General features: G+C 41.4%; 1 protein-coding gene and 4 non-coding genes across 5 annotated transcripts; 1 reads left to right on the top strand and 4 right to left on the bottom strand.

Annotated features, from left to right (window-relative positions):
• Positions 1–1,265: 1,265 nt before the first annotated feature.
• On the bottom strand, positions 1,266–1,338 carry trnar-ucg (transfer RNA arginine (anticodon UCG)). The gene has a single exon. It is a non-coding gene; the product is annotated as a tRNA-Arg (tRNA).
• Positions 1,339–2,600: 1,262 nt separating this feature from the next.
• trnar-ucg (transfer RNA arginine (anticodon UCG)) lies at positions 2,601–2,673 on the bottom strand. Its single transcript has one exon. It is a non-coding gene; the product is annotated as a tRNA-Arg (tRNA).
• Positions 2,674–4,007: 1,334 nt separating this feature from the next.
• trnai-aau (transfer RNA isoleucine (anticodon AAU)) lies at positions 4,008–4,081 on the top strand. The gene has a single exon. It is a non-coding gene; the product is annotated as a tRNA-Ile (tRNA).
• A 1,822-nt stretch (positions 4,082–5,903) lies between these two features.
• Positions 5,904–5,976, bottom strand: trnar-ucg (transfer RNA arginine (anticodon UCG)). The gene has a single exon. It is a non-coding gene; the product is annotated as a tRNA-Arg (tRNA).
• An 8,239-nt stretch (positions 5,977–14,215) lies between these two features.
• Positions 14,216–14,998, bottom strand: LOC103365961 (leucine-rich repeat-containing protein 3-like). The gene has a single exon (XM_008293545.1). It carries the CDS (start codon positions 14,996–14,998, stop codon positions 14,216–14,218), a length of 783 nt encoding a protein of 260 aa, XP_008291767.1.
• Between the last annotated feature and the right edge of the window lie 9,608 nt (positions 14,999–24,606).

The following is a 24,606-nucleotide window of genomic DNA, read 5'->3' as shown; positions in this document are numbered from 1 at the left end:
TGTGGAAAACACATTTTTTCCATTTTTAAAGGCAGGCTTGTTGTCTGGTTCGTGTGTGCCAAGGTCATGTGTTCAATCTCCATCCTGCTTAATGAGAAGTAATGTTAATAAACTGTTATTAATTATAGTCAAATAATGCATGAAGGTAATGGTGAACTAGTTCCACAACAGTCACATGTGTAAACTCACATCTGAGAATCCATCAAGCTGCCTTTGTTCCAGGTAGAAAACACGAAAAACGGCCAAAATTAACTTTCATGTCTACTTTAACTTCATTACCTCAGCCAGTATGTCCAGCATTACTTCTTAACTTTCTGTTTTGCTGACTTATTTTTATTTCCAGTAATGTATCACTTACACCTCATTGCTTTTCTATCAGGCGCTGCATTTATTTCAAGTTTTTTAATTTTGTTTTCTTGCACAAAAATTTCCTCTGGGATCTGTATAGGTCTATCTCATCTCATCTCTGATAGTGACATCTTGTCAATGAAATCCACAAAACTTATGACTTCTCAGGAAGCCGTGTGTACAAACTCCTCGTCAAACTGACCTTGAATCAGAATCCATCTATTTTCCAGAAACCTTGGCTGCAGTGTTTTCAGAGGGACTCAGAGGGCTGCAGCAGACAGATACGTGCTTAAATGCAATTATTCTAAGTGGCAGACTGCTCATAAAAATCCCACCAAAAGTCTGACTTTGCATTGGAAGCTCCACCAGACTCTGTCCATCAGTAAAATCATAACACACTCCAGCACAGGAGCTCTCTTCTGCTCTATTAAAATAAAATCATGTTTCCAGGAGTGACAGCGGCTGGATCTGTTGTTCAACCGCTTCAGCACCAAAGAACCCACTGCGAGCTGCTGCAAGAAGCAAATGAAGGACAAAGTTTTGATCCAACAACTGTACAAACAGTGTCCAGTGCTTTATTTATTAGAGGGGGACTTTTTATTAGTCGCCTGGCACTTTAATTTAATTATTTTTACTTCTTTTTTTGTGGCATCTTCCAACAAAATGGGCTCACGTCCCACCACCCCTGAATGAACACGTCAACCTTTACTTCATCCTTGCAGCAGATAAAAGTCTCACATAGTCGTTCACAAAGCTGTTTGGAGAATAGTCTGACTGCACCTTACTATCATCATCATCACAGCAAACTTATCATTTTTAGCATTTCTGCTGTTTCCAGTTGTGAAGCACAATAAACAGCCGCTGAGTCTCTTGTAGAAGCAGAAATCTGGTTTCTTTTGTTAAATCAAACTCAAATCCAACCACGAAGGGACTCGAACCCTCAATCTTCTGATCCGAAGTCAGACGCCTTATCCATTAGGCCACGTGGTCTTCGATTAGAAGGTTTTTGGGGGGACTTTTTTTGCTAACCTGCCATGTCATTTGTTGGTTGATGATTCTGCAAAACATCAACCATTTCCCAAAAGACCTTTAAGCAGAAATAGCTAGAAAATGGGTTTTGTTGGGAAAATAATGTAGTTTGCAACTGTTAAGAGTATCTCAGCTGGTTAGATTGTGGCACTAATAAGGTCACAGGTTCAATCCCCGTATTGGTTAGACTTTATTTAGTGGAAGAAGAAGGTTCCTGTTGAACACATGACATCAAATCAGCAAAGTCTGTCCTCCTCCTGCTGTTTGTTTCATCACCTAAGTTGCAGCCATAATCCCAGAGGGACAGGCCGTTATGATGGAGAGCTATGAGGGACATAAACATTTATGACAATTAAAACTGCTGTTACTGCAAATGATGCCAGAGAGGAACGCTGGTGGAAAACTGGTAATGCCTCCTCGTTAATATATTTATTTTACCACTTTCAATGCAGCTGCTTATTTCTACCTTACAGCATATTAGAGCTTTGTTGAAATTTGTTTAAATGACAACATCTGATCTACTGTGATTATCTACCAGTGACATGCAGCTTCACATTGTTCAGAAAATATCACAAGTCGACAGCTGCGTTATCTTTTTTCTTTTTTTTTTGGTAAATTGTGCTCAAAGATGCGACTTTTCATGATGGATTTACTTTTGTTTCATACTTTTTCACCAATAATCAGATTATTTGATCGACTTGTCCAATATTGCAGATCACAAAGAATTACAAACAAGCTGAATGTTTTGTTCCCCTTTGCCAGAATGATAATGAGGAGCAGTCAGACCCATCTCCAGCGCTGACACAGCACTTTGTAAACCATCTGAGCATCATAGCTTAATTAATTGGTTGGCTCACAGTTTGCTTTAGAACAATAATTTGACTGAAGACGACATGGACAGAATCCTTTATATTGACCTCATAAGTTGTTCTTATTCTAAATAAAAGAGTTCCAGGATGATGACACTATAAAAATCTTTTCTAAGTCGTGGGTTATATTTAGCAAGTTAACACATTTAGATACTTAGCATGCACCACATTGACCTTTCCTCTAACCTTGTCTTTGCTTTACAGCATGTTGGCTGGAGGTTTCTGAAAGAGGATTTGGAAACAACACGACTCATTCAGCAGGAGAACTGAAGCGTAACCTTTGAAATGTCAGTCTGAAGTCTACATCTGGTGAGTCGGACTAACATGATGCAGGACTTTCTTATAATTGAAATCCAACCACGAAGGGACTCGAACCCTCAATCTTCTGATCCGAAGTCAGACGCCTTATCCATTAGGCCACGTGGTCCTTTGTTTTGCTCTCTTTAGGGTATTTTTCAGCATCCTGCTTCTAACAAAGTCATTTCTTGGTTAATAATATATTCCGTATAACATCAACCATTTCCCTAAACATGCGTGTTTGCTTGAATGCAAATTATCTCGACTGCAACAAGGACGAAACAAAGCATGACATGTTTGTAGAAATAGCTGGGAAATAGGTTCTGAGGAAGAAAACTAGTTTGCAGTCGTTGACAGTCGCCGTTTAGCTCAGCTCAGGCTCTCCAAGTAGTATGTATGTCCATTAGGGTATGTATGGATTTCCATTAGGATTATTAAAGTTCAATGTCAAACGTAGAGCACCAAAAATACCAGGATGTACGTCCACATCACATCAGCGTCAGGTTTTGCAGTGTCTGCCGTGGAAGCTTAAAGTGTGTTTTAATGACTTGCTTTGCAGCGTTTAAAAACAAGATGAGTCTACATGTCTCCGTTTGCTCCTCCAGCAGCAGCAGCGGTTGTTTCCGCAGCGTTTCGGTAGAAGTTCATCTCGCACATTGTTCAGCACATTCCCTCCACACAGCAGGCCCGTGGTCCAGCAGAGCTTTATGTTGACTGACGTCCCGCTGTGGAGAAAAACGGGAGCTATTTCCACAAACACTGCATCAAAACCTCAGACTTTATTTCACCCCTGTAGCAGATGAAAGCTGCTCACATGATGCAGGACTAGCAGCACAAGAAATGAAGCCGTTTTAGAAACGCAACACGAAATGCGAAACACAAACCCAACCACAGAGAGACTTGAACTCTCAATTGTCAGACGCCTTATCTCTGAAGCACTGTGTTCTGGGTCCCATGAGGAGCATCCAGAAGCAGGTTAGAAGGACGTTCAGACCACCTGGAAAACACACAGATCAATGGATTGTCTGATTCAGAGGCAGGTATGTTATGACTGTGACACATGGATACTTGGGGGCTCCGGTTAAATCTATAAAGACGTAAGAAGAGGGAGAAGTCACTCATTGTGGGAAACACCGATCTACATGCTGAAGCTTCACAGGAACTAGTCTTAACTGCTACACAGGATGAAGTAAAGCATCCGGTCTCAGTGGACATAGAGCCCAGTTTTGCTCAACAGAAATAAAAATGGTGGAAGATGCCTCCAACTCCTATGTGCTGAGTGAGCTTGATCTGTTTGAACGGCCATTTTTTAAAATGGCAAGTCAAACACAAATCCAACCAAAAAGAGACTCAACCTTCAGTCTTAATGCGAATTATCTTAAATGCATCAATAAAGAAATAAAGCATGAGGTGTTGGTAGAAGTTAGGTTTATGGAAACAATCTATTTGTGAGGTGTTAGCATTAGCCGGTTAGCTCAGCTGGTCAGAGCGTGGTGCTAATAACGCCAAGGTCATGGGTTCAAGCCCCATACTGGCTACTTAGGCTTTACTTAAAGAGAAGTAATGGAGAAATGTCTCAGTTAATAGATTAAGTCATTGGTGAAATAATCCAGGAAAAGTCATGTGTTGTAGACTTCAATCTGAGAGTCCATGAATCTCTTTTTGGTGGAAAACATAGAATAGAATAAAACTTTATTGATCCCTTCGGTATAAAACCTCAGGGAAATTGTTAAATGATTGTTAGATGATGTGAAATATTTCATTATCATCTGTAATGTTACTTTACTACCTCGTTTTCTATTCCATGTCTTATTTTAACTGACTTCTTTTATTGTCAGTCATTTATATCACGATTGAGGATTCTGATGTGTGTGATGCTAATGAGGCCAAGCTCATTCCCCACAGTGGCTACTTACACTTAACTCCATGATAAGTAGAGAAAAATTTAGTAGTAAAACCATCCCATGTGTCAACTCTTGAAGCTTGTTAATCATCATGTGAGCATCTCCTAAAGGTGGAGTCAGCGAATCTGATCGTGGCTACTAATCCAACATTCATTTAGAAACAGGTCTTAATTAGAAATGTCACAAGCATGATAAAAAACGAGGTTGAAAAGTTATAAAGAGGTTGACGGAGAAGAACACCTGCCAGCCTGAGGAGTTACCTACGATCTACCTGTTATGTCTGATAGAAGATGCGTGTCATTGATTGGTCATGCCTACCGAGACCCAAAGAGGAAGCTCTCAGCTATGAAGCTCCAAAAGAAGCATTTTCTCTGATTGTCTTTACTGATGTCTCACTTTTCAAGGAAGGAAACGAGTATTTATGCTCCTGAACTTTGGAATATTTGCGGCTGAGTTTGTGTTTTGTTGACCTGCTTCCTTCCTGACACTTCATTATCTGGGAAGTCTCAAGGTAAAGTTAAGATAGTTAGCTGGTGGACTGTAAAGTACATTTTATCCACATGGCTACTTCCTGGCTGTTTCTACAAACACCACATGGTTTATTCCACCCTTGTTTCAGTGAAAATAATTTAGGTTAAACCACATATTTCTCTGCTGCAGGGTGTTTGGGGTCATGGTTGGGGCTTTGCAGCATTATGGAACAAGTGACGGGATCCATTTTGGACGTTCGGTCAGGTGTGGTGACATTTCAGGCTGGTTTCTGTGGAGGGAAATCAGCTAAATCCAGAGAATGTCTGCTCAGCACTTGAGGGTTGGTGGCATCCATTCGGGCATTTTTATTTTTGTGGAGCAAAATAGGGCTCTACCTCCACCATTCATTCACTACCTTGGTGTCTTATTGGTTGAGAATTGGTTGGACATATATGCAAAATCTGACCAGACATAATTGGAAATCCTGGTGTTGTTGGTGTGCTAACATACTGTCTACTGGGACGTATTACATGTTGCTCTGGTGTACTGTGTCGTATAGTAGCATTCGTGTTGGAACAACAGATGACTCGCACTAAAAAAGCAGCAAATTCTTGTAGAAACTTAGCATCAGACGACCTTTAATACGATTCAATGACAGAAAACATCCCACAGAAGCTGTTTCCTGGTTATTTCCACAGAACACTGCATCAACACCTTATGCTTTATTTCATCCTTGTTATGAGAATAAACAGCCGGTTGGTGCCAAAGAGTGATGGCCTGATTCTTCTTGTCACAAATGACGTCAACTTCATGTTAAATATTTAGAAATTCTTACTTGGTTCAGTGAAAATAAGCAGTATGGGGCCTAACCACATGAGCTTAACATCACTCCTGTACTAGCCATGTCAGCTAATTGCTTTACTTTTCAGCCTTATATTGAGTTTTTTGTTTTAGCACAATTTTAGACACTAAAGTTTCCTTGATCCAACCACGAAGGGACTCGAACCCTCAATCTTCTGATCCGAAGTCAGACGCCTTATCCATTAGGCCACGTGGTCACACTTTACTGTCACATTTCAACATCACCACACTTGAGCTATACCTGGTTTTTCTCTTCCAGGAGCGTCGTCTCATCCCAACAATTAAGGAGCCACACCATCAACGTGGGGTTCAGCTTCACCAGATTGGATTCCAAACACGACCTGGAGGTTCCTACTTCACTGCAAGAACTCACCTCCAGGTATCGTAACACAGACAACAGCAGCTTATGATGTCAGATTGAAGTGTAGTCCTGACGTCCACAAAAACATCTGAATTTGTTTTTAAGCGTCCCAGTCATTCTTTGATGAAACGTTTCTGCAATAATAACGAAGGATTCTCAAACTAACATTTGGAAAACCTTTGTCAGGATCTTTAATATCCGCCTCCTCTTAACGGAAACTATTCTAAATCTGATGTGACTTCATTAAAAACCTGTGAATTAATTCCCCTTGAAAGGAGCAGATGATAATAAGAGAGGAACTAAATCCACTCTGCACCAACATCAATCTCTGGACATTTTCTATTTCGCTGAAGGTCACATGTGGAGACTCTGGACCTTCATCTGATCTGCAAACGCTGCCCTAAATGTTCCGTATAAAGCAGTAAATCTCCATCAAGGAATCCTGCTCTCGACTTTCTGAACCCGGCAGAATATACATCATAAATCAAAGGACACTGCGATCGATTAGAGTAAATAAGAAGACTGAATAGCACAAGATGAATACGGCAAACATTCACCTGCTCTCTGGTGACCCAGACAGATTTTCATGCTTGGAGATTCACAACATCTGTATCTGGAGGAGGCGTGTTAGTGTTTGAAATGAGTGTCCTGGTTTGTTCTCTGTCACCCAGTCGACATCTTTAAAGTGTCACATGAGAATAGCAACTGATTTTAATGCACTTTTAGTCTCTTGGTTTAGTTTTTATATGAAGAAAAGACAATATAAATACATTTTAGCCAAATTTTCACCAGTAAATATGAACCACTGATTATTAAGATTATTAAGAATCCAGTAAAATCACAGAAAAAAGTAATAATTCACACATTAACCCTAAAAAACAGGCCAAACCTCCACATCCACAGGAGAAATTTATATTTTTAGACAGCGTTCGAGTGTAAAATTGCACTTATTTCTCTACTAACAGCTGTGGTCGGCAGTATTTTACAGTGCTACTATCATAATTTAGTCCAAGAGTTACTTCCTGTGTTGTGAGTTATGGAACTCTACAGCAAAATGTGACGTTTAATTTAGTTTAATTTAATCCTGTAACTAGACTTTCCACTAATATACTGTATTTACAACATGCTGCTGCTGTAAATTACAACATTTTCTTCGTTTTATAAGCTACAAACAGTGAACTTCAGACATATCCAATAAATTATATTCTGTTTTTAATGTTTATGATCCAGAATTGAGAATTCTGTTCAACATGTGTAAATGCAAATGGAACTAAAACGCCTAAAACAATGGAAGTTAATGGATAAAGCAGGTTACATCTGGATGGATCAGGGCTGTTTATTTAAAGAGAGCAGTTTGTATTAAACTGTAGAAAGCAAAGAACTGAACTTAGAAAAAAAAAAAACTGCAAAACTTTCCCGTCTCAGTGCATCAGTGTGAAGTTAGCAGTAATACTCTGCTGCTTAAATCAAGCTGTTCCTCTCAACAGTGCTTCATTAACGGTTGAATTTAGCTGTCATTCTTGTTTTTGCCTCAAAAACAAGCGTCAGAATTTACAGCTTTTAACTGTAGTTTAGAAAAACCGCACACTTGGCTGCATTTAGACATCATCTGTGGAGCTGCGGCTGCAGCCTAGGATGCTGCTCATTAGCACAAGTGAACAGAAACCGTTCATCAGTGCAAAATTAATCGTTGCTTTCAGATGTCTGTTGCTTTCAATGTGGCAAAGATAATTTTTGTAAACAAGATTTTTAAAAAAAATCTTGTTTCAGCCCAGGCTAAACGGCTGAGCTGTGAGTGCTGCTGGTCATTTTGCTGTTTGGTAAAAAGAAAAACAAAACAGCTCCTCACTCAGGTGAAGTTTTAGAGGATTCAACAAAGACGGAGTCATTAAGACGCTCTGAAGGAAGCTGTTGTGCTCTGCAAAAGTTGAGCATTCGTCCTAATGAAGTGCCACTCGTGCCTCGGACTCGCAGAGACACACTGACCTCGGCTAATTAATAACGCCGGCTTCATTAGTTTGTGCGCCTCGGGACTCGTAAGACAAAGTAATGTGGACTGTAATTAACGGTGTGACTGTTTGACAGCAGGGACAGGTCGATGTTTAGGGACTCCAAGGTCAGCAGTGCATAATATACCAAATATATGAGGTGCTGCAGAAAGATCGAAGCTGCAGATTTGCCTCTTAGAGAGCACAAACACATGGATCCACTAATTAAACTGATTATATAAATGGATAAAGTAGTGAGACGCCCTCCACGATGGCTCATCAGATTTATGGACTTCATCGGATGAAACTATTTTGGGGTTGCAAGACACGAATTAATATTCTGCTTCATCCAGATCTATGCAGCTGAAGATATATGGCTTCCATATTCGGCACTGTGGGTATTTTTCACAGTAATCTGCAGGAATAAATAACCGGATCTGGGCGTGAGGAATGTGTTGTGGCTGCAGATGAGACTCGAGGCTGCGACAACAATGACCATAAAATAAAAAAATAAAATAAAAAAATCTCGTCCTTCATCAAACATTCATCACTTCAGCGATACTGACAATCTGCAGTTTTCCAGAGGAAGGAGGACGATAAAGCTTTATTGTCCCGTGCAAAACAATGAGAAAATAAACACATAAAGGCAGCAGTTTGTTGTGCCTAAGAATAGTTTGAACTGAAATACACCAAAGAGATAAAAAGCTGCACCTTCAAACAGTATATTTTAAACTTCTGCTCAAGGAGACACAAGTGAACTGCGGGTTTGACACTCTGTAAATGAAGTCACGACGTGGGACAGAGAGAAGAGCTATTGAAGCAATCACCAATTGTCTTTATAATAAATTATTATGTTTCAGTCATTTTTTAAAGAACAAAAAAGTCTAAATTCTGTGATTTCAGCTTCTTAAATGTGATTATTTTCTGGTTTCTTTCCTCCTCTGTGACAGTAAACTGAATATCTTTGGACAAAAGACATTTATCATCTTAAACTTTGGGAATTTTTGTGACATTTTTCACTATTTTCTAACATTTTAGAGACCAAACAGCTAATTGATTAATCTGATTAGTAAGTGTGAGTACGTCTTCTAAGAAACAGTCTCCATCCTCTGATTCCAGATTCTTAAATGTGAATATTTTCTATATTTCTTTCCTCCTTTTTGACGGTAAACTGATTATATCTGGACAAAACAAGACTTTTGAGGACATCTTATTGTGCTTTGGAAAACATTTGAAGATATTCTTTTGGCAATTAAAACAACAAGAACTAATCAATTAATCAGTCATGTTTAAGAACAAATGTCTAAATTCTGTAACTCAAGCTTCTCAAACATGAATATTTTCTGGTTTCTTTCCTCCTCTGCAACAGAAAACTGAATATTTGGACAAAACAAGACATTTGAAGTCATCACCCTGCTTTTGGATCAATATTTTTTAACATTTTCTGACAATTAATCAAATAATTAAGATTATAATCGAGGGAAAATATTCATTAATTGCAGCCTGTTTGGTGCATAAATTGCGTAATATTTCACTTTTGATGTCTTCAAACACACCTTCAGATTGTTTATTTAGTTCAAACAAATAAAAACTGTAAATCTTCACATTTGAGAAGCTGAAACTAAAGCTGGAAATACTCATGAACTATCAGATTGACATTATAATGAATAAATGCTTCATCAGTTTAAGTAATTTTATAAAGAAAAAAAGTCTAAATTCAGTGATTGCAGCTTCTACAATGTAATTTCTGGTCTCTTTTCGACAAAACAAGACATTTGCGGCTGACATTTTACAGACAAAGCAGCAGCTGCGGCTCTGATAGCATCATTCCCAAACCTCCACCGGATATTTGAAGCAACATCTTACAATGAGCATTTCTGTTTCTACACTTTTAAACGTTTGATTTAGTTTAGCGGTTTTGAAAGGCACTGGGGACGTCAGATTAGAAAACAAGCTGTGTTCTGGGCAAACTGCACACAGGAAGGTTGCAGTTTGTGCAGAGAAAGTGAAATGAATACAGGACGCAAACAGAAATGCCACGTGTCCGTCATGTTTTACACGGTTTGAGGTGATTATGTCAACTTCTTGTACTCTCTTCCTCTGTAATGCTGATATTTTCTTTAAACTGGGTTCAAACTTTCAATCACTTGGATGGACTCAAACAATCACGTTTAGACCAAACATGAAGTAATAATTCACATGTATAAGTCAATGTTGACTCGTTCCGACCTCAGAAGACTTTTACTAGCATTCCAATTAGTTTGTTTTATTGTCGGTATCGTACATGACTTTGTTTATAGTGTATTTTATTCACTGTACTTTAATTTTCTGCATCGTATTTGCGTGTAGTTTTCTATTTATTTAACCCATTCTTGTGATATCTGTTGAAAACTTTCAGGGACTTTCTTTAAATTTGGCACAAACGTCCACTTGGAGTCGAATTCTGTGTCTTTTTTTCAACACTTTTCCTCGACTTCACTGGAAAAGGTGTGAGGATCGGAGTGTACGTAGACACTCGTGGGAAGTTATAATGCTGAGTTGTTTTAAAGAAGTATTGATTGAACTGTATGATTGGATTTAGAGCTTTTACAATATCAGGTTTTCACAATCATTGATGCTCTTAGTTTGGATCATTCATTATATTTTCAGTACAACACAATTCAGTAACAGCACAAGTTCCAAAATCACACCGTAAAGCAACTAAATCTACTTCAGGACGGTTGTGTTTGGGCTGCAAGGTGGATCGGTGGTTAGAAGGTCGCCAGTTCGCGTCCTGGTTTTGGGATTTTGCAGCCTGGGTTCTCTGGCTTCCTCCCACAGTTCAAAAACATGCTGAGGTTAATTGGTGATTCTAAATTGTCTGTAGGTGTGAATGTGAGTGTGCTTGGTTGTCTGTCTCTAAGTGTAGCCCTGTGATAGACTGGTGACCTGTCTAGGGTGTTGCCTGGGATAGACTCCAGCCCACCACGACCCCAGTGAGGATTAAGCGGTGTATATTCTTTGCTAAAGGAAGCATTTCTCGTCAGCATGTATGAGCTGGGGCTGCAAGGTGGCGCAGTTGGTAGCACTGTTGCCTCGCAGCAAGAAGGTCGCCAGTTCGCGTCCCGGTGGGGGCACCGGAATCTTTCTGCGTGGAGTTTGCACGTTCTCTCCAGGTTCTCCAGCTTCCTCCCACACAGTCCAAAAACATGTTGAGGTTAATTGGTTATTCTAAATTGTCTGTAGGTGTGAATGTGAGTGTGCTTGGTTGTCTGTCTCTAAGTGTGGCCCTGTGATAGACTGGCGACCTGTCCAGGGTGTCTCCTGCCTTCACCCTGAGTCAGCTGGGATAGACTCCAGCCCCCCCGCGACCCTAATGAGGATTAAACGGTGTATAGATAATGGATGGATGGATGTATGAGCTGTTGTCATGACTTCCGCGTAGATATTTGTGGGTCATTTCGCTCAGTGAGGGGAAAAAAAAGGCTATTCCACTGCAAAACATGTAAACAGGCTCCACTTTGAACAGATTAACTCTGCAGCGCTATGAAGCAGATTAAACAGGTTAGTGAGGTATGTTGAACACCGCCAAGGTGCCACTGTTGGACCCTTGATCAAAACCCTGAACCCTAGACAAAAGTTTCCGAAATAACAAATAATAAATGAATAAAGCCCAAGCTTCCAGTTACAGTTGGTGATGCAGAAATACATTAATATATTTATATGGTCTCATTTGCTGCAAAGTCCACTTTAATAAGACACAGGATAGAGCACAGACTGCCTGGAGTTCAGAGCGTCTAGGAACCAAGTCCACTTCTTTACACCAACACCTGCACGCCTGGTGAAAGGTCAGGTGTTTTCAGGCGTGTTTGAGCTCTCAAACTCAGCCTTAAAATGGAAACATGTTCGTGTGAGTGCAGCCTCAGATCCGGTGACTTTACATATTGATGACGGATGTCGTTGCCCAGTTTGTCTGACCTGACTGTAATGTGTTGGGTTTAGCTGCTGGAGTAAAACTCCCTGCAGGGATCTCACAAAAAAAACATCTTAAACTTGATAAAGTGTTGTGTGAGTGCAATTTATAAAAGCCGATAAGAACATTTTAGAAAAAAAATCAATATCTGAGACATCAAATCCAGTTTTTCTGTGACACACATTGATTATTTTTACTCTCAGAAGTGACAAAGTTATTACCTTCTGAAGCAAAACATTAAGTGTGAAATTTAATTCCCGGCTGCGATTCCACCTTAAATGTAAGGTGTGACAGAAGCCACCAAATCTCAACTACAAACTTATATCCTTTATGGATCAATAAACATACAAACTCTTTACATTAGGAGGGAAACATACATCACTTCTGACAGGGAAAGTACATCGAAACTCACTTTTTCCTCCTCTTCTGCTTCACCCCCCACAGTCCCCATCAGGATTCACTTTTTCTGGAATACATCATAAAACTTTAAACAGATTTAAACTTAGATATTTTTTTCTGTGAAGCTGTGGGGAATTATTTTTCAGGGAGCCCATTTCACAGAAGTCGGGCTCTCAGGTTCGCCTCAGTCAGTGGCTCAACTCCTAAAACCACAGATGCAAAACTGTTTCAGCAAAGTTTACCTTCAAAATAGCAGCTTTATACATTATTCATTAGATCTGAGTGAAAAATAACGATCTGCCACCTTTGGTTGAAACAAACCTGCCTTATAACTTTTAAGCCGGCGATTGATGATGAGATTTTCGAAGCGCCTCTGAATGTCTTTGTGCAGCGTTTATCACTCACTGCACAGCTTTCACTTGTCTTATGGGCCGGATTCAGTTTCATTTGTATTCGGCGGTGCACTTTGATCCACATTCACTGATGCAGTTTCATTTCAGATGCACTAAAACATGCTGCTCGCTTTGTTGTAGTCCTTGCTGAGGTGCTGGGCGGCACTTTGAGGTACTCCATGGGCGTCCTCCTGGTGGATTTGATGCCGTACATGACGTATGTGGTGACCATGAAGAACCAGCAGAATGTGGCCACACATGAAGACGTCCTTAGGGAGACTGCTTAGGGGGTTGTTTGAAAGATCCATAGGGTTTTTGAGATTCCCTGAAAAACATGAAATGCCACGCTCAAGGGCATTTTGAAGTAAGTCTTGGAGATGGCAAGGGTCTGTCAGGCCCTCTTTGGGACATTCCTGACCCAGTTCAACAACAGCAATGGAGAACCAGCAGGGTGAGGCCACAAACCCAGGCATACAGCTTGGCAAGGTGTCCTCAGGAGGCTGCTGAGGTGGCCGTTTAAAAGCTCCACAGGGTTACGAAGACTCCCAGAAAGAATTCAAACTCCACCCTCTGGAGAACATTGTGATATGATTCCTGGATGCAATGGAGGTCCATGAAGGCCTCCTTTAAGATTTGTTGGGTCTAATTCAATGGGAGTAGAAGAACCACAGTGTCCTTGGTCAGGTTAGACGCACTAAAACATGCTGCTTGCTATGTTGTTGTCCTTTCTGATGTGTGAGACGCTGGGCAGCGACTTGAGTTTCTACATGTCTGTCCTCCTGGTTGTTTTTGATGCCTGTATGTGGTGACCGTGGTAAGAACTAGAAGATCATGGCCACAAACCCAGGTGTGCAGCTTGGCGAATGCTGCTGGGGTGGTTCTTTAAAACATCTTAGCCTGCAAGGCTTCCAAGATTTCCTGAAAGTTGTTGACCTCTACACTTTCTAGGGTCTTGTAGGGTGAAGCCAATGAAGGTCCATGAAGGCCTCCATTGTGATGTGCAGGGTCCAGTTCAACCGCAAAAGGAGAACCACAGTGTCCTTGAATAAGTTTGACGCATTAAAACATGCTGCTCGCCGTACTGTGTTCCTTGCTGATGTGGAAAGTGCTAAGCAGGGACTTGAGGTACTTCTTGTTCGTCCTCCTGGTGGTGTTTGACGTCGTAAATGATGTATGTGGTGACCGTGAAGAACCGGAAGACCCTTTGGCATGAGGTGGCTTCCGGAATTCCCTGCAAGGCACCAACCTCCAGGCTCCTGATGGATGGAGGTGGAGGTCCATGAAGGCCTCTTTTGGGATGTGTAGGGTTCGGTTCAAAGACAGCAGTAGCGCTACAGTATCCTGCTAAAACACGCTACTAGCCGTGTCGAAGTCCTTACTGATGTGCGAGGTGCTGGGCAGCGACTTAAGGTACTCCATGTGCCGCCTGGCGTCTTCCTGGTTGTGTTTGATGTAATAAATAATGTACGCCGTCACCATGGAGAACCAGCAGAACATGGCCACGAACATGGCCACGTCCGTCGTCTTGTGGTGGAAGTTGCAGAAGTTGATCCCCGAGTCCAGGACCTGGATCACCGGCTGCCCCACATACTCCTCCTGCACAGACGTGAAACAGTTGACCTCATTGACGGTCTCGGGGTCGAGCCTCAGCTCCCGAAGCACTTCCTGCAGCGAGCACTCGCAGTGCCAGGGGTTGTGGGAGAGGCGGACCCGGGCATGCAGCTTGGTGAAGGTGTCCTTCGGGAGGCTGCTGAGGTGGTTGTTTGACAGATCTAAGGTCCGCAGGGCATCTGAGATTCCCTGAAAGGCACCGACCTCCACGCTCTCGATGGCGTTTTGAGATAAGTCCAGCTCCCGGAGGCGGTGGAGGTCCGTGAAGGCCTCCCTCGGGACGTGCCTGATCCGGTTGGACGACAGCAGGAGAACCACAGTGTCTTTGGGCAGGTTGGACGGGATGCTCTCCAGGTTGCGAGAAGTGCACTGCACTACCATGCCATTCCTGTCAGAGCAGTGACAGATCTTTGGGCAGGCATGCGTGGTCATAATCATGGACAGGAGCAGAACAAAGGAAAGAGAAGCACAGCACAGAGGTTTTATGGAGGACCTGCAGCTTCCAGAGGCCCCCATTAGCGGGCGTTGAGGCTGAAAACGTTGTTTCTGGTGACGGTGTGCTGCTTAAGATACTGATGAGACATGAAAAACAATCCAGGAGGTCCACACTCTAAAAAGTAATTCAGGGGCCTACTCCTACAACCTAATTAAAATTCATAACGATTTAGGTAAACCTTTAAGTTGCGGTCATTATTCTGATGGCTGACATAATAAAGTTGCACCAATTTAACATTTTGTGTAATTTAAACTTCAGTTTCTGCATTAGTTGATTTAAAACTCAATTCAGGTTGAGGTAGCTTAAAGAAATGAGCTTCATAACGTGATTCTTCTTCACCTTGAGTTGAGGATTTCTACTAAACAAGACAACACTTTCAGACTGTTAAGACTGTGTGTTTTAATGGACCTGTAGACTAAACAAATATATACGTTTTTCAGATTAATTGCAATAAAGTAATGAACTTGGGATTATTTTCAGTTGTGATATGACCCACAGCGGGCTTGTGATAGAGTTGATGGGATGTGTTGTAAAGCTGGACGAGCCAATGTTTGTCATATTTAGCAGTGAACTTTGGCCGTCCTACTCTTTAGTTTAGCAACGAGTGGAACCATAAAGTTTAATTTTACGAATCTGCTCAGCCACAGGGGACTGTTGGTGCAGATTTAATAACTATTTGAGACATTTGAATTGGTGCTATTTTTGCTTTTATGATTTAAGCTTGCATTTCAAAATGAAGAAAGCTAATGACCAACATCTTTTTGTTGAACTAATTAACCTCGTAAAAGTTACAACATGAACAAAACGTGAAAAAGCCAAAAATGCAACTGGAGCTGATGTTTTTAACTTTTAAATAATACATAACTTTTAAATGTTTGTCAACTTAAAAGCTTGTGTTCTTGATTTTCCCAGTTAAATATGTAGCACAGAACAATTCCTTTTTAATAATGTAGAGAAACTAGTTGGATAAACCTAATTTTTATGAAGAATCAATTTAAAAACTTGTGTTTATAATAATTCTAATAAAATACATACACAGAGAGCTCTTTTTGTAATAACACGGACAACTTAACTTAATTTTTTATGCGTTTTGAACTTTAAATTGTGTGTTTTTGCTGCTAATCATTAAGTTAACTCACTGTAGTTAGTTGGTTGGACATAGTTTCCTTACAAGTTGTCTCAGCTTAACAAGATAAACTACTTGTTAAGCCCAAATGCTATTTTTTAGAGTGCACTTTGGGTAAGAAATATGTTAATTTAAACGATCTGCGGTTTATTATAAGGAGCAACAGGATTTTATAGCAATTATTTCATCCCTTTGCTGCAATGACGTTCAAGTTCGACCACAAACGTGTGCTTTCTAATCGGTTGATCTTGTCTTGAGGCGAAAAGTGTCCTCAGTAAGACATGAAATCCAGGAGCTCCAGTTTGGAAAAAAGAAAAATCAGTTCATTTGAAGGCTCAGGATCTTCTTCCCAGATGACTTTGCATGCTGGCTAAAGTTGCAGGACTGGCTTTAATCAAATAAGACAAATCATTTGAGGACATTCTTGAAAAATCCAGCTCAACAGAGGTCCAAAAGTTTGCTCCAAAACGCAGCATCAGATGTGTCCTATGGTCATAAATCCAGGGTCAGAGGGCAGAACTTCTCCGCTGATGGGAAGAAACCTGTGAAACAAAAAGACAGAGAGACTGAAATTAATTAAAAAAACATCCAGGAATGTCTTTGTGTTGTATTTTCCTGCCCGCTGAGACACCCATGCCCTCTCGCAGCCCCGTTTTTCTGTAAAATATCTCCACTCCTGCCTCGTTCCCGACTCCTTTCTCCTTGGAGGAGGGGGGGAGCCGGTAAAGTTCAACATTATCATAATAATGGCGTGTTTCTATAGCTCGACTGGAACTGTGTCCCTGCGAGGAAACGACAAGGCATTAAACAAGGTGTGGAGCTCATCAATATGCAGCAGATGAACTTTGAAAACAGTGATTTGCGATTAAATAAAAAGACGCTGTGTGGTCTATAAGATTAGCGGTGATGTATGTGAGAGCAGTGAAGGTCAAATTAAAACCACGACACGACGCGAGGAACAACCGATAAGCAGGAAAACAGCCGATAGATGTCGTAGAATAGATGTGTCTGCTCAACCTACAATCCTATTAATATTGATAAGCCAAATGTCTCGGAGGCTGTGGCTCGGGTTGAGTATTATGGGAACACTAACAGAGCGGCACAACATAGAGCCGGGTCTCAATAGATAAACTCAATAGGGCTAAAACAAACAGTTAATCGATGAAAGTTCATTTTAAGCCAACATCAACTGTTTCTACGTTCTAGTTTAATTGTAAATGTTAACATCAGAGCTGCTCACAACTATTAAAGCGTCTGTTTGAGTCATTTTATGTCACAAAAAAGTCAAAATCCTCTGTTTCTAGTTTCCTCTTACTGACAGTAAACTGAATATCTTTGTGATCTTACACTCTGATTTGATTTTCCCCCATTTCCTGACATTTTATTAATCAATTGATCAAGATAATAATCAACTGATCAATCGACAGTGAATATAATCGTTCATTAAAGGCTATTTGCTTGATAAATTGTGTGATATTAGACGTTTGGTTGGACAAAAAAAGACGTTAACTATCTTGGGCTTTGGGAAGCACACATTACTCACCGTTTTCTGTCATGTTCATGGTGACAGCTAATCGATTAATCGCATCTGTCCTGAATAAATGGTTCAATTTTACACTTTTGGATGATGACAATGAAACATTTGAGGACGTCATCGCAGTGATCAACCTTTATCGCTACTTTAATTAATCAGGAATTCATCTACAGTGAATATAATCACAAGTAACAACCTATTAGGATAATACATTGTGTATTATTAGACTTTTGGTTAGAAGAAACAACATATTTGTCATCTTGGCCTTTGGAAAACCCGAATTTTTCACCATTTTGTGACGTATTCATGCGAAACAACGAATCGATTAATTGAGTCTACAGTGAATATAATGATGAGTTACAGCCTATTTACTGAATACGTTGTGGAAGATTAGACTTCTGGATGGACAAAACAGTACTTGTGATCTTAGACTTTGGAATAAACTGAGTTTTCACTGTTTTCTGACATTTTACATGTTAAACACTTCAATCGATTAATCGAGAAAACAGTAGGCAAATTATTTGACCTTAAAAGTAATTGGAAGTGACAGACTATTGACTTGAAATAACACACTTGAAGATGTGTACTAAAGATCTGAGAAAGCCTCACATGCAACTGATTGATTAATCTATAAAATAATTACCAGATCGATAGAAGATGGAAATGAAAATGCACTTTCCTCTAAGAATACTATGCGGGGGGAAAAAACCGTCTTCTGAGAACGTTTTCTCACTTCCAGTTAATGAACATTTGTGTTAATTAAATATCCACCTGGTGCCAAAAGTAATTCCAGACAGAAACTGAAACCAGTTCGCTCACTTGGATTCGCTCCTGCGGGATGAAAAATGCGTAAAAGTGAGTTTGTGCTGTTGTCCGGCTCCACACCGACCTGACGCCTCCACTCTGTCCGGTTCGGATCCGCGTTCGGTGCCCGTCCGGGGTTCTTCTGTCGGATGCAGGAGCAGAAATAACCGCTTCATGCTTCTCGGTCCGGTGCGGGAGGAGGATGATGGATCCAGCTGTTGGAGCTCCGGACGGCGCAGCTTTGCAGCAGCGGTGCGTCTGTGCGCCGGTGTGCGTGTGCATGTGCGTGCGTGTCCCGGTTCTTCCTCACAGTCGGTTAAAAAAAAAAAAAAAAAGCTGCACCTGCGAGTCACCGGAAAAAACTGCTGTCATGAACCGTAAAGGCTGAACAGACAGAAAGCAGCAGACACTCAAACTTTATGGACGCATTTAAACCGTCCTCCAGTCTGAGCTGCCAACCGTGTTTCTGTGGGTTTATTATAAATATACTGCAGGCTGGAAGTGTACAGCAAGGCAGAAAATGTAGAAATGGTACTGAAATGAGTAAAACTGAACTTTTAGCCCAATAATAACTGGAGTTCATGTGTTTATATCAGAGGAAAATCTACTTTTTACTGCGTAGTTACCTTAGAAATACACTGTCAAGCATCATAAATGAAATGAGTCACCTGTTCTAGTTTACTTAATAGAAATATGGAGCACACAGTCTTGCTAATCCTATAATATTACTAAAATGATTTTACATTAGATAACAGTTTAGATTAATTATTTTAAAATATCGATCCCACAAAAGTCAGTCCACCGTTCATCACTGATGCTCTCGTCTTTCAATACGTCCTTTGTTTTTGATGACAGACTTGATGCTCTTCAGTCGGACGGATACTAAATTTCTGCTAAGATGCTCTGTCATGGGCTGCAAGGTGGATCAGTGGTTAACATTGTTGCCTCGCAACAAGAAGGTCGTCGGTTCACGCAGTCCAAAAACATGCTGAGGTTAATTGGTCATTCTAAATTGTCCGTAGGTGTGAATGTGACTGTGCTTGGTTGTCTGTCTCTAAGTGTAGCCCTGTGATAGACTGGTTACCTGTCCAGGTGAACCTGCCTTCACCCTGAGTCAGCTGGGATAGACTCCAGCCCCCATGACCCTAGTGAGGATGAAGCGGTGTATAGATAATGGATGGATGTTCTGTCATTCTTCACAGACTCTTCGGCTGCTCTTTGCTTGAGGAGTTGTGTTGCTTTAAAATACAACCAAAGGTGTTTTGTTGGATTCTAGTCAGGACACAAGCTGTCCAGGTTGTAGTTTTCACTTTCGTCTTGTGTTGAAACTCTTGTGTGATTTTGGATCGTCCTCATGCTGGGATATTCCTCTTCTACAGTCTTCTCAGACTGGGAATCATCTTGTCAGACAGTGTTGTGGTTCATCCACAGACATTCGTCTATAAATCTCCCCAACATCTTTTGCACTAATGAACCCCAACATCATCACTCTTCTACCTCTGGGCTTCACTGTCAGGACGATGCATTCACTGTGATAGTCCCGATCAGCTTCACGCCAAACATGCTGGACTCTATCTGAGCTGAACCAGCTCATCTTGATCTCATCTGATCAAAGAATGTTCTCAACACTTATCTGGCTTCTTCTCATGTTCTTCAGTCAAAGTTTTATTGGAAAGTTTTGCAAGCAAGGGTTTAATTTCATGTCCTCGCTCCACAGAGGTGAACGTTATGAAGTTTTGATAAACCCTGTGCCAAGTGTGAAGCAGCTGCCGTCTGTTTCTTACAGCTGGATTGTGAAAGTAGTTCCCTGTCTGTGGAGTTAGTTTAGGAGGACGACCACTGCAGCTCTGATTAGTGCTAAATTCAATAGTTCCTCTGTGCAGTTCTTCTCCACGTGGAGCCATGATGCAGACATCCACAGCCAATTGGTCTAAAACTGAGAAGGTTCTGCTGGTTCCTCATTTTAAAACCGTGTTCATGCTGTTAAACTGACTGGAAATCCCAAGTGGACTCTGTTGAGTTTCAGTGTTTGCAGCATTAAGTTTCTACTTTGGGGCCTGAATGATCAATATACGAAAATATTTGTTTCTGATTGCTCATAAGATGCAATCCTCCAATGTTCAAGTTAGAAATCATGCAGTTATTGAAAGGTGATAGAATTGAAAGTAATTTGAAGCTTAGGAGACACTGAGGTGTACAAGCTTCTGTTTCTCAACGGTATGTCAGAAAATATGTCTTCAAATGTTTGTCTGACAAACAGTCCAGAAGCCAAAGATGGTTCATTTACTGTCACGTGCAACAAGGAAACATCTTTTAGGAAATGTGATATGATGACTTTTTAGAGGTTAAATCAACAACTTCCTTAAATAAAGTCTCTGAAATCAACCGTAGAAGTTTTTCAAAGTCCTCCTGCTTGACTCTGAGCTGTGTGGAAACAAGTCATCAGCGAGCGTTAGAGCTGATGGTGGGTGGATTGTATAGATTCTACTTACGTATGCTAAGCTAAGCTAACTCCACCAGCTCTCCACCAATAAACCAATGGGGATTGTTTACCTTGCGTCATTTGTAAAGCAAAACTACCAAATATTTCAGGGCGACGAGTCCCGCCCAGTCTGATGTTATTAATTATTTGTGATTCGCCACAAACAAACAAATGCAGACCTCAGTTGAAATGTACAGCAACTTAATTTCTCGTTCTTTCACTTTTTGCTGCTTAATATGATAAGTACGACTTCTTTGGCGCTCTTATCCGGAGAAAACTTTGCATTCTCAGCTGGTTTCCGGTTATCACCTCCGGCAGACGAAATGATCGACTGAGTTCCTGAAAAATGAATTTTTGTCGCTGCCCTATTGTGTCTGTATCACCTGCAGTATCTGTTCGTGCCTCTGCGCCCACTGATGTGTCAAATTTAAATTTCATGCTCACTTGCACTTTTGAATGACACCCGAACCTCGTCTTTGTGTTTTCATGACGTCTCCTCTTGGTTTTTTTTGCCTCCTCTGGCATCGTAATTTATGTTTTCGTCCTCGCCTGCATTTGTCTGATGCTCATGTATGTGTCTCAATCACTGAATAACAGTTCAAATGTACTGAAAGCGATATTAGAGTTTGTATTCTTCCTCTGCGCCTCTTTTTGTTAACCTACCGCCGTCCTACTGTCCTCCTGCTCTGCCTGTGACTGATTGTTTGCCCTGCATGTCACTTCCTGTCACTCTTCATAAACACTGATTACGACTGTCCTGCCCTGATGGAGGACTTCAATTCGGAGTCCGTCACACCCGCCGTGACAAAAAGAACCTTTGAAGGTAGTCCCGGCTGTATCTCTGCAAAGACCACCTGCATGCAGCCAGCGCTTTGCAAAGCATCTGTGTGATTAAATGGCAGCCAGAGTTCAGCCCTGTCAATTTTGCTGAGAGGCAGAATCATTGATTATATTGACCAGTGAAGCAGGAGTTTGCTTTGCTGTGGCAGCATCCAGAATCACAAGTTACGGCGGCTCAACACCAGCGTTTCTGTTGCTCCCGCAGTCAGGGTGATAGATTTACTTCACATTCGCCGCCGTTTGAGGCTCGTGAAACTTGCCAAGGCGTTTGTTTAACATCCTTACTCATCTTGTCGGAGTCCTGGCAAAATTCCTGCACGGTATCCCATCCTAAACAAAATCAAAACCCCCCCACCCCCCGAGATCACAATGACGTGGAGGCGAGCCAGTTCAAGTGAGGCTCTGTCGGCCGCAGTGATTCTGTCATGACAGCATTTACATTTGCCGTGTGAGCAATGAACAGCAACAGATCAGATCATTTCCACCGGACAAAAAGACGGCGTTTCGACACCATCTGCACTGCCAGCCTGGTTTGTCACAGATGACATTGTGAGGCAGTGAGTTGGTGAAAGCAGCACTGTGCTGCCCTACAGTATATATTGACCTCTCCGAAGCCACGCTCTGTACATTTGATAATGCTTTCCCGCTGCAGAGGCTATCTGACATTGAATTTTGCTCACTCTGTCTGCAAAAGCTTCCGTTCACGAGGGAGGACGCGGCATGTTTTAACCCCGCGTCCCAGCTCGGAGAGGGGAAGCAAGAAGCCTCCAGGAGATCTGTTGGCAGGAGTCTCCTCGCTGTCCCCGCCTCGAGACGTCTGCAGCGACTTTTAGATTTGCACGTCGTCTCCCTCATTGCTTTGACAGACAGTCAGTCCTTTGCATTATGGAGAAGGTTGTCTGTAAGCAGCTTACAGCAATGCTAAGTGATAGCATGGACCCGCTCCAAGTTTCAAGCCAACGCAGGGGCACCGAGCGACTTTATGCTTTGGACGAGCCCAGTCGGACAAACCTTTATCGAAGGTAAATCGACTGAGGACAACAGTCTGATGTTTGTTTTATTGAAGCTCACATTTCACATCGCTCTGGGTCACATTTAAGAACAGAAGAAAACATGATTTTTTTTAAATTGGGCAAATTGTGACGAGACTTTACCTCACTCGCCCCTGAAGCCACAGCAAAGGAAGGACTGAAGGAATGTTTCTCAAGTCTCGGGTCAGATAATATAGTTGCTAAATGATGGCCAAAAATAATAAAATTCTGTTCATTTTCTGCTCAGGGGATATTAGGTAGCAGCTGGAGCACAGCCAAGGCCTGGAGCGACGTTAAGCTCAGCTTTAGAAAGTCGCAGGATCTTTGATAAAATGTCAAAGTTTAGGAAGTGCCGCCGAAAGTCAGCGACGACTTCCATTATCTCTCAATCATTTTAGTCTTTTCATTAACTTCTGGTTGTCACATGTGTTATTAGTTATGTTTTAGTGGCCTCACTGCAACCAAAGATTAATTACCGCAGCCTGCCCAAAGGCATCCATTCCTAAATTTGACCTTCGAGCACAATCCGACTGCCAGAACCACCTCTGTACAACCTCATTAGGCGTCTGTCCATTTACAGGAACCACCCTATAATCAACCTTTCTCTTTCTGTTTCAGTATTTAATAGTATTTTGTGTAGAACAAACCTTAAAAAACCACAAGTTCATGGACAGCAAGTCATATTTTGAGCGGAAAAAACTTCAAAAACCATAAGTACTTGGGCAGAAAGTAGTATTTTTGGCGGAATAAGCCTTTAAAATTATAACTACATGGACAAAATGTAGCATTTTGGATGAAATAAGCCTAAAAATTGTATGTACATGGGCAGAAAGTAGTATTTTGTTTGGGATAAACCTCAAATACCATAAGTACATGGACAAGATGTAGTATTTTGAGTGGAAGAGCATCTTTTTTTAGCTTACATGTATGAAGAACATTCTGAGAACTAAAAGACAACTTCCAGGTGAAAACATTAGTAAGACTTTGCAGAACTTACAAAGTTTTTGGAATAAAAAAACTCAAACTAGAAGCTATCGTATAAAACCTTCTTATTGTTCAGCTATCCAGGAGATTTCTCTGAACATTGAAGATTTTTTGGGAAATGTGGGATAATTCTGTGGAGCTTCTCGTATTTATGTTTTAGATATAAATTACAAATTCCTTGCAAAGTTCTCCCTGATTTCCGATATTGTGGCAGTGCAACATGACTGTTGTTTGGCAGCGGTTTCTTCCTGAGTCGCTGCCACGCGTTGCAAAGCTCTGCTCTGGATCTGGGCCAGCGATTATAGCCTGCACACCTATGAACTCCTCCAACAGCTTCTTGGCTCCCACCAGAAAATTCTTAATCTACCCTTGAATCCCGCCCGGAAACCCTGAAACCATTATGCGTTCAAACTGTGGCCTCACCAGCGTTGCATTTTCCTGGCATGGTCTCGTGCTCTATTTTAAGCCGTCAGTGTTTCTCCTCCGATAAACTCACTTTTACCGCTCCACCATAAACCAGCTTTCTGCCCTCGAGGATCTTCTCCAATCCAGAGCCTGAACAACTTATCGCAGCAAACATCTCCTGAGCTTGAGCCGAGAAAATCCTCCAACAATCTGGGTTTTCTTTAATGCTCGCAGCGGCTCGGCTCGTATTAATAGAGCTAAAGGAAGCGAAAGTTGGATTTATCGGTTCTTGTGCCTAATCCAAGCAAAGTTCCTGCTTTGGTGCATAATTTAGCAGCACAGAAGATGGATGTATGACATGCTCCGGAGGGGAAACAGGCTCTGAATCACTTGTCTGGGAGCTGTCGGCAGTCGGGATGTTC

The sequence above is a fragment of the Stegastes partitus genome, unplaced genomic scaffold, assembly GCF_000690725.1.
Source record: "Stegastes partitus isolate 25-593 unplaced genomic scaffold, Stegastes_partitus-1.0.2 Scaffold894, whole genome shotgun sequence".
NCBI lineage: Eukaryota > Metazoa > Chordata > Actinopteri > Pomacentridae > Stegastes > Stegastes partitus.
The sequence above is the reverse complement of the archived record's forward strand: the minus strand, read 5'-3'. Positions and strand labels throughout refer to the sequence as shown.

What these genes read in the sequence shown, in the direction of transcription:
- LOC103365961 (XM_008293545.1), bottom strand. Translation starts at nt 14,998, where the DNA reads ATGGGGGCCTCTGGAAGCTGCAGGTCCTCCATAAAACCTCTGTGCTGT.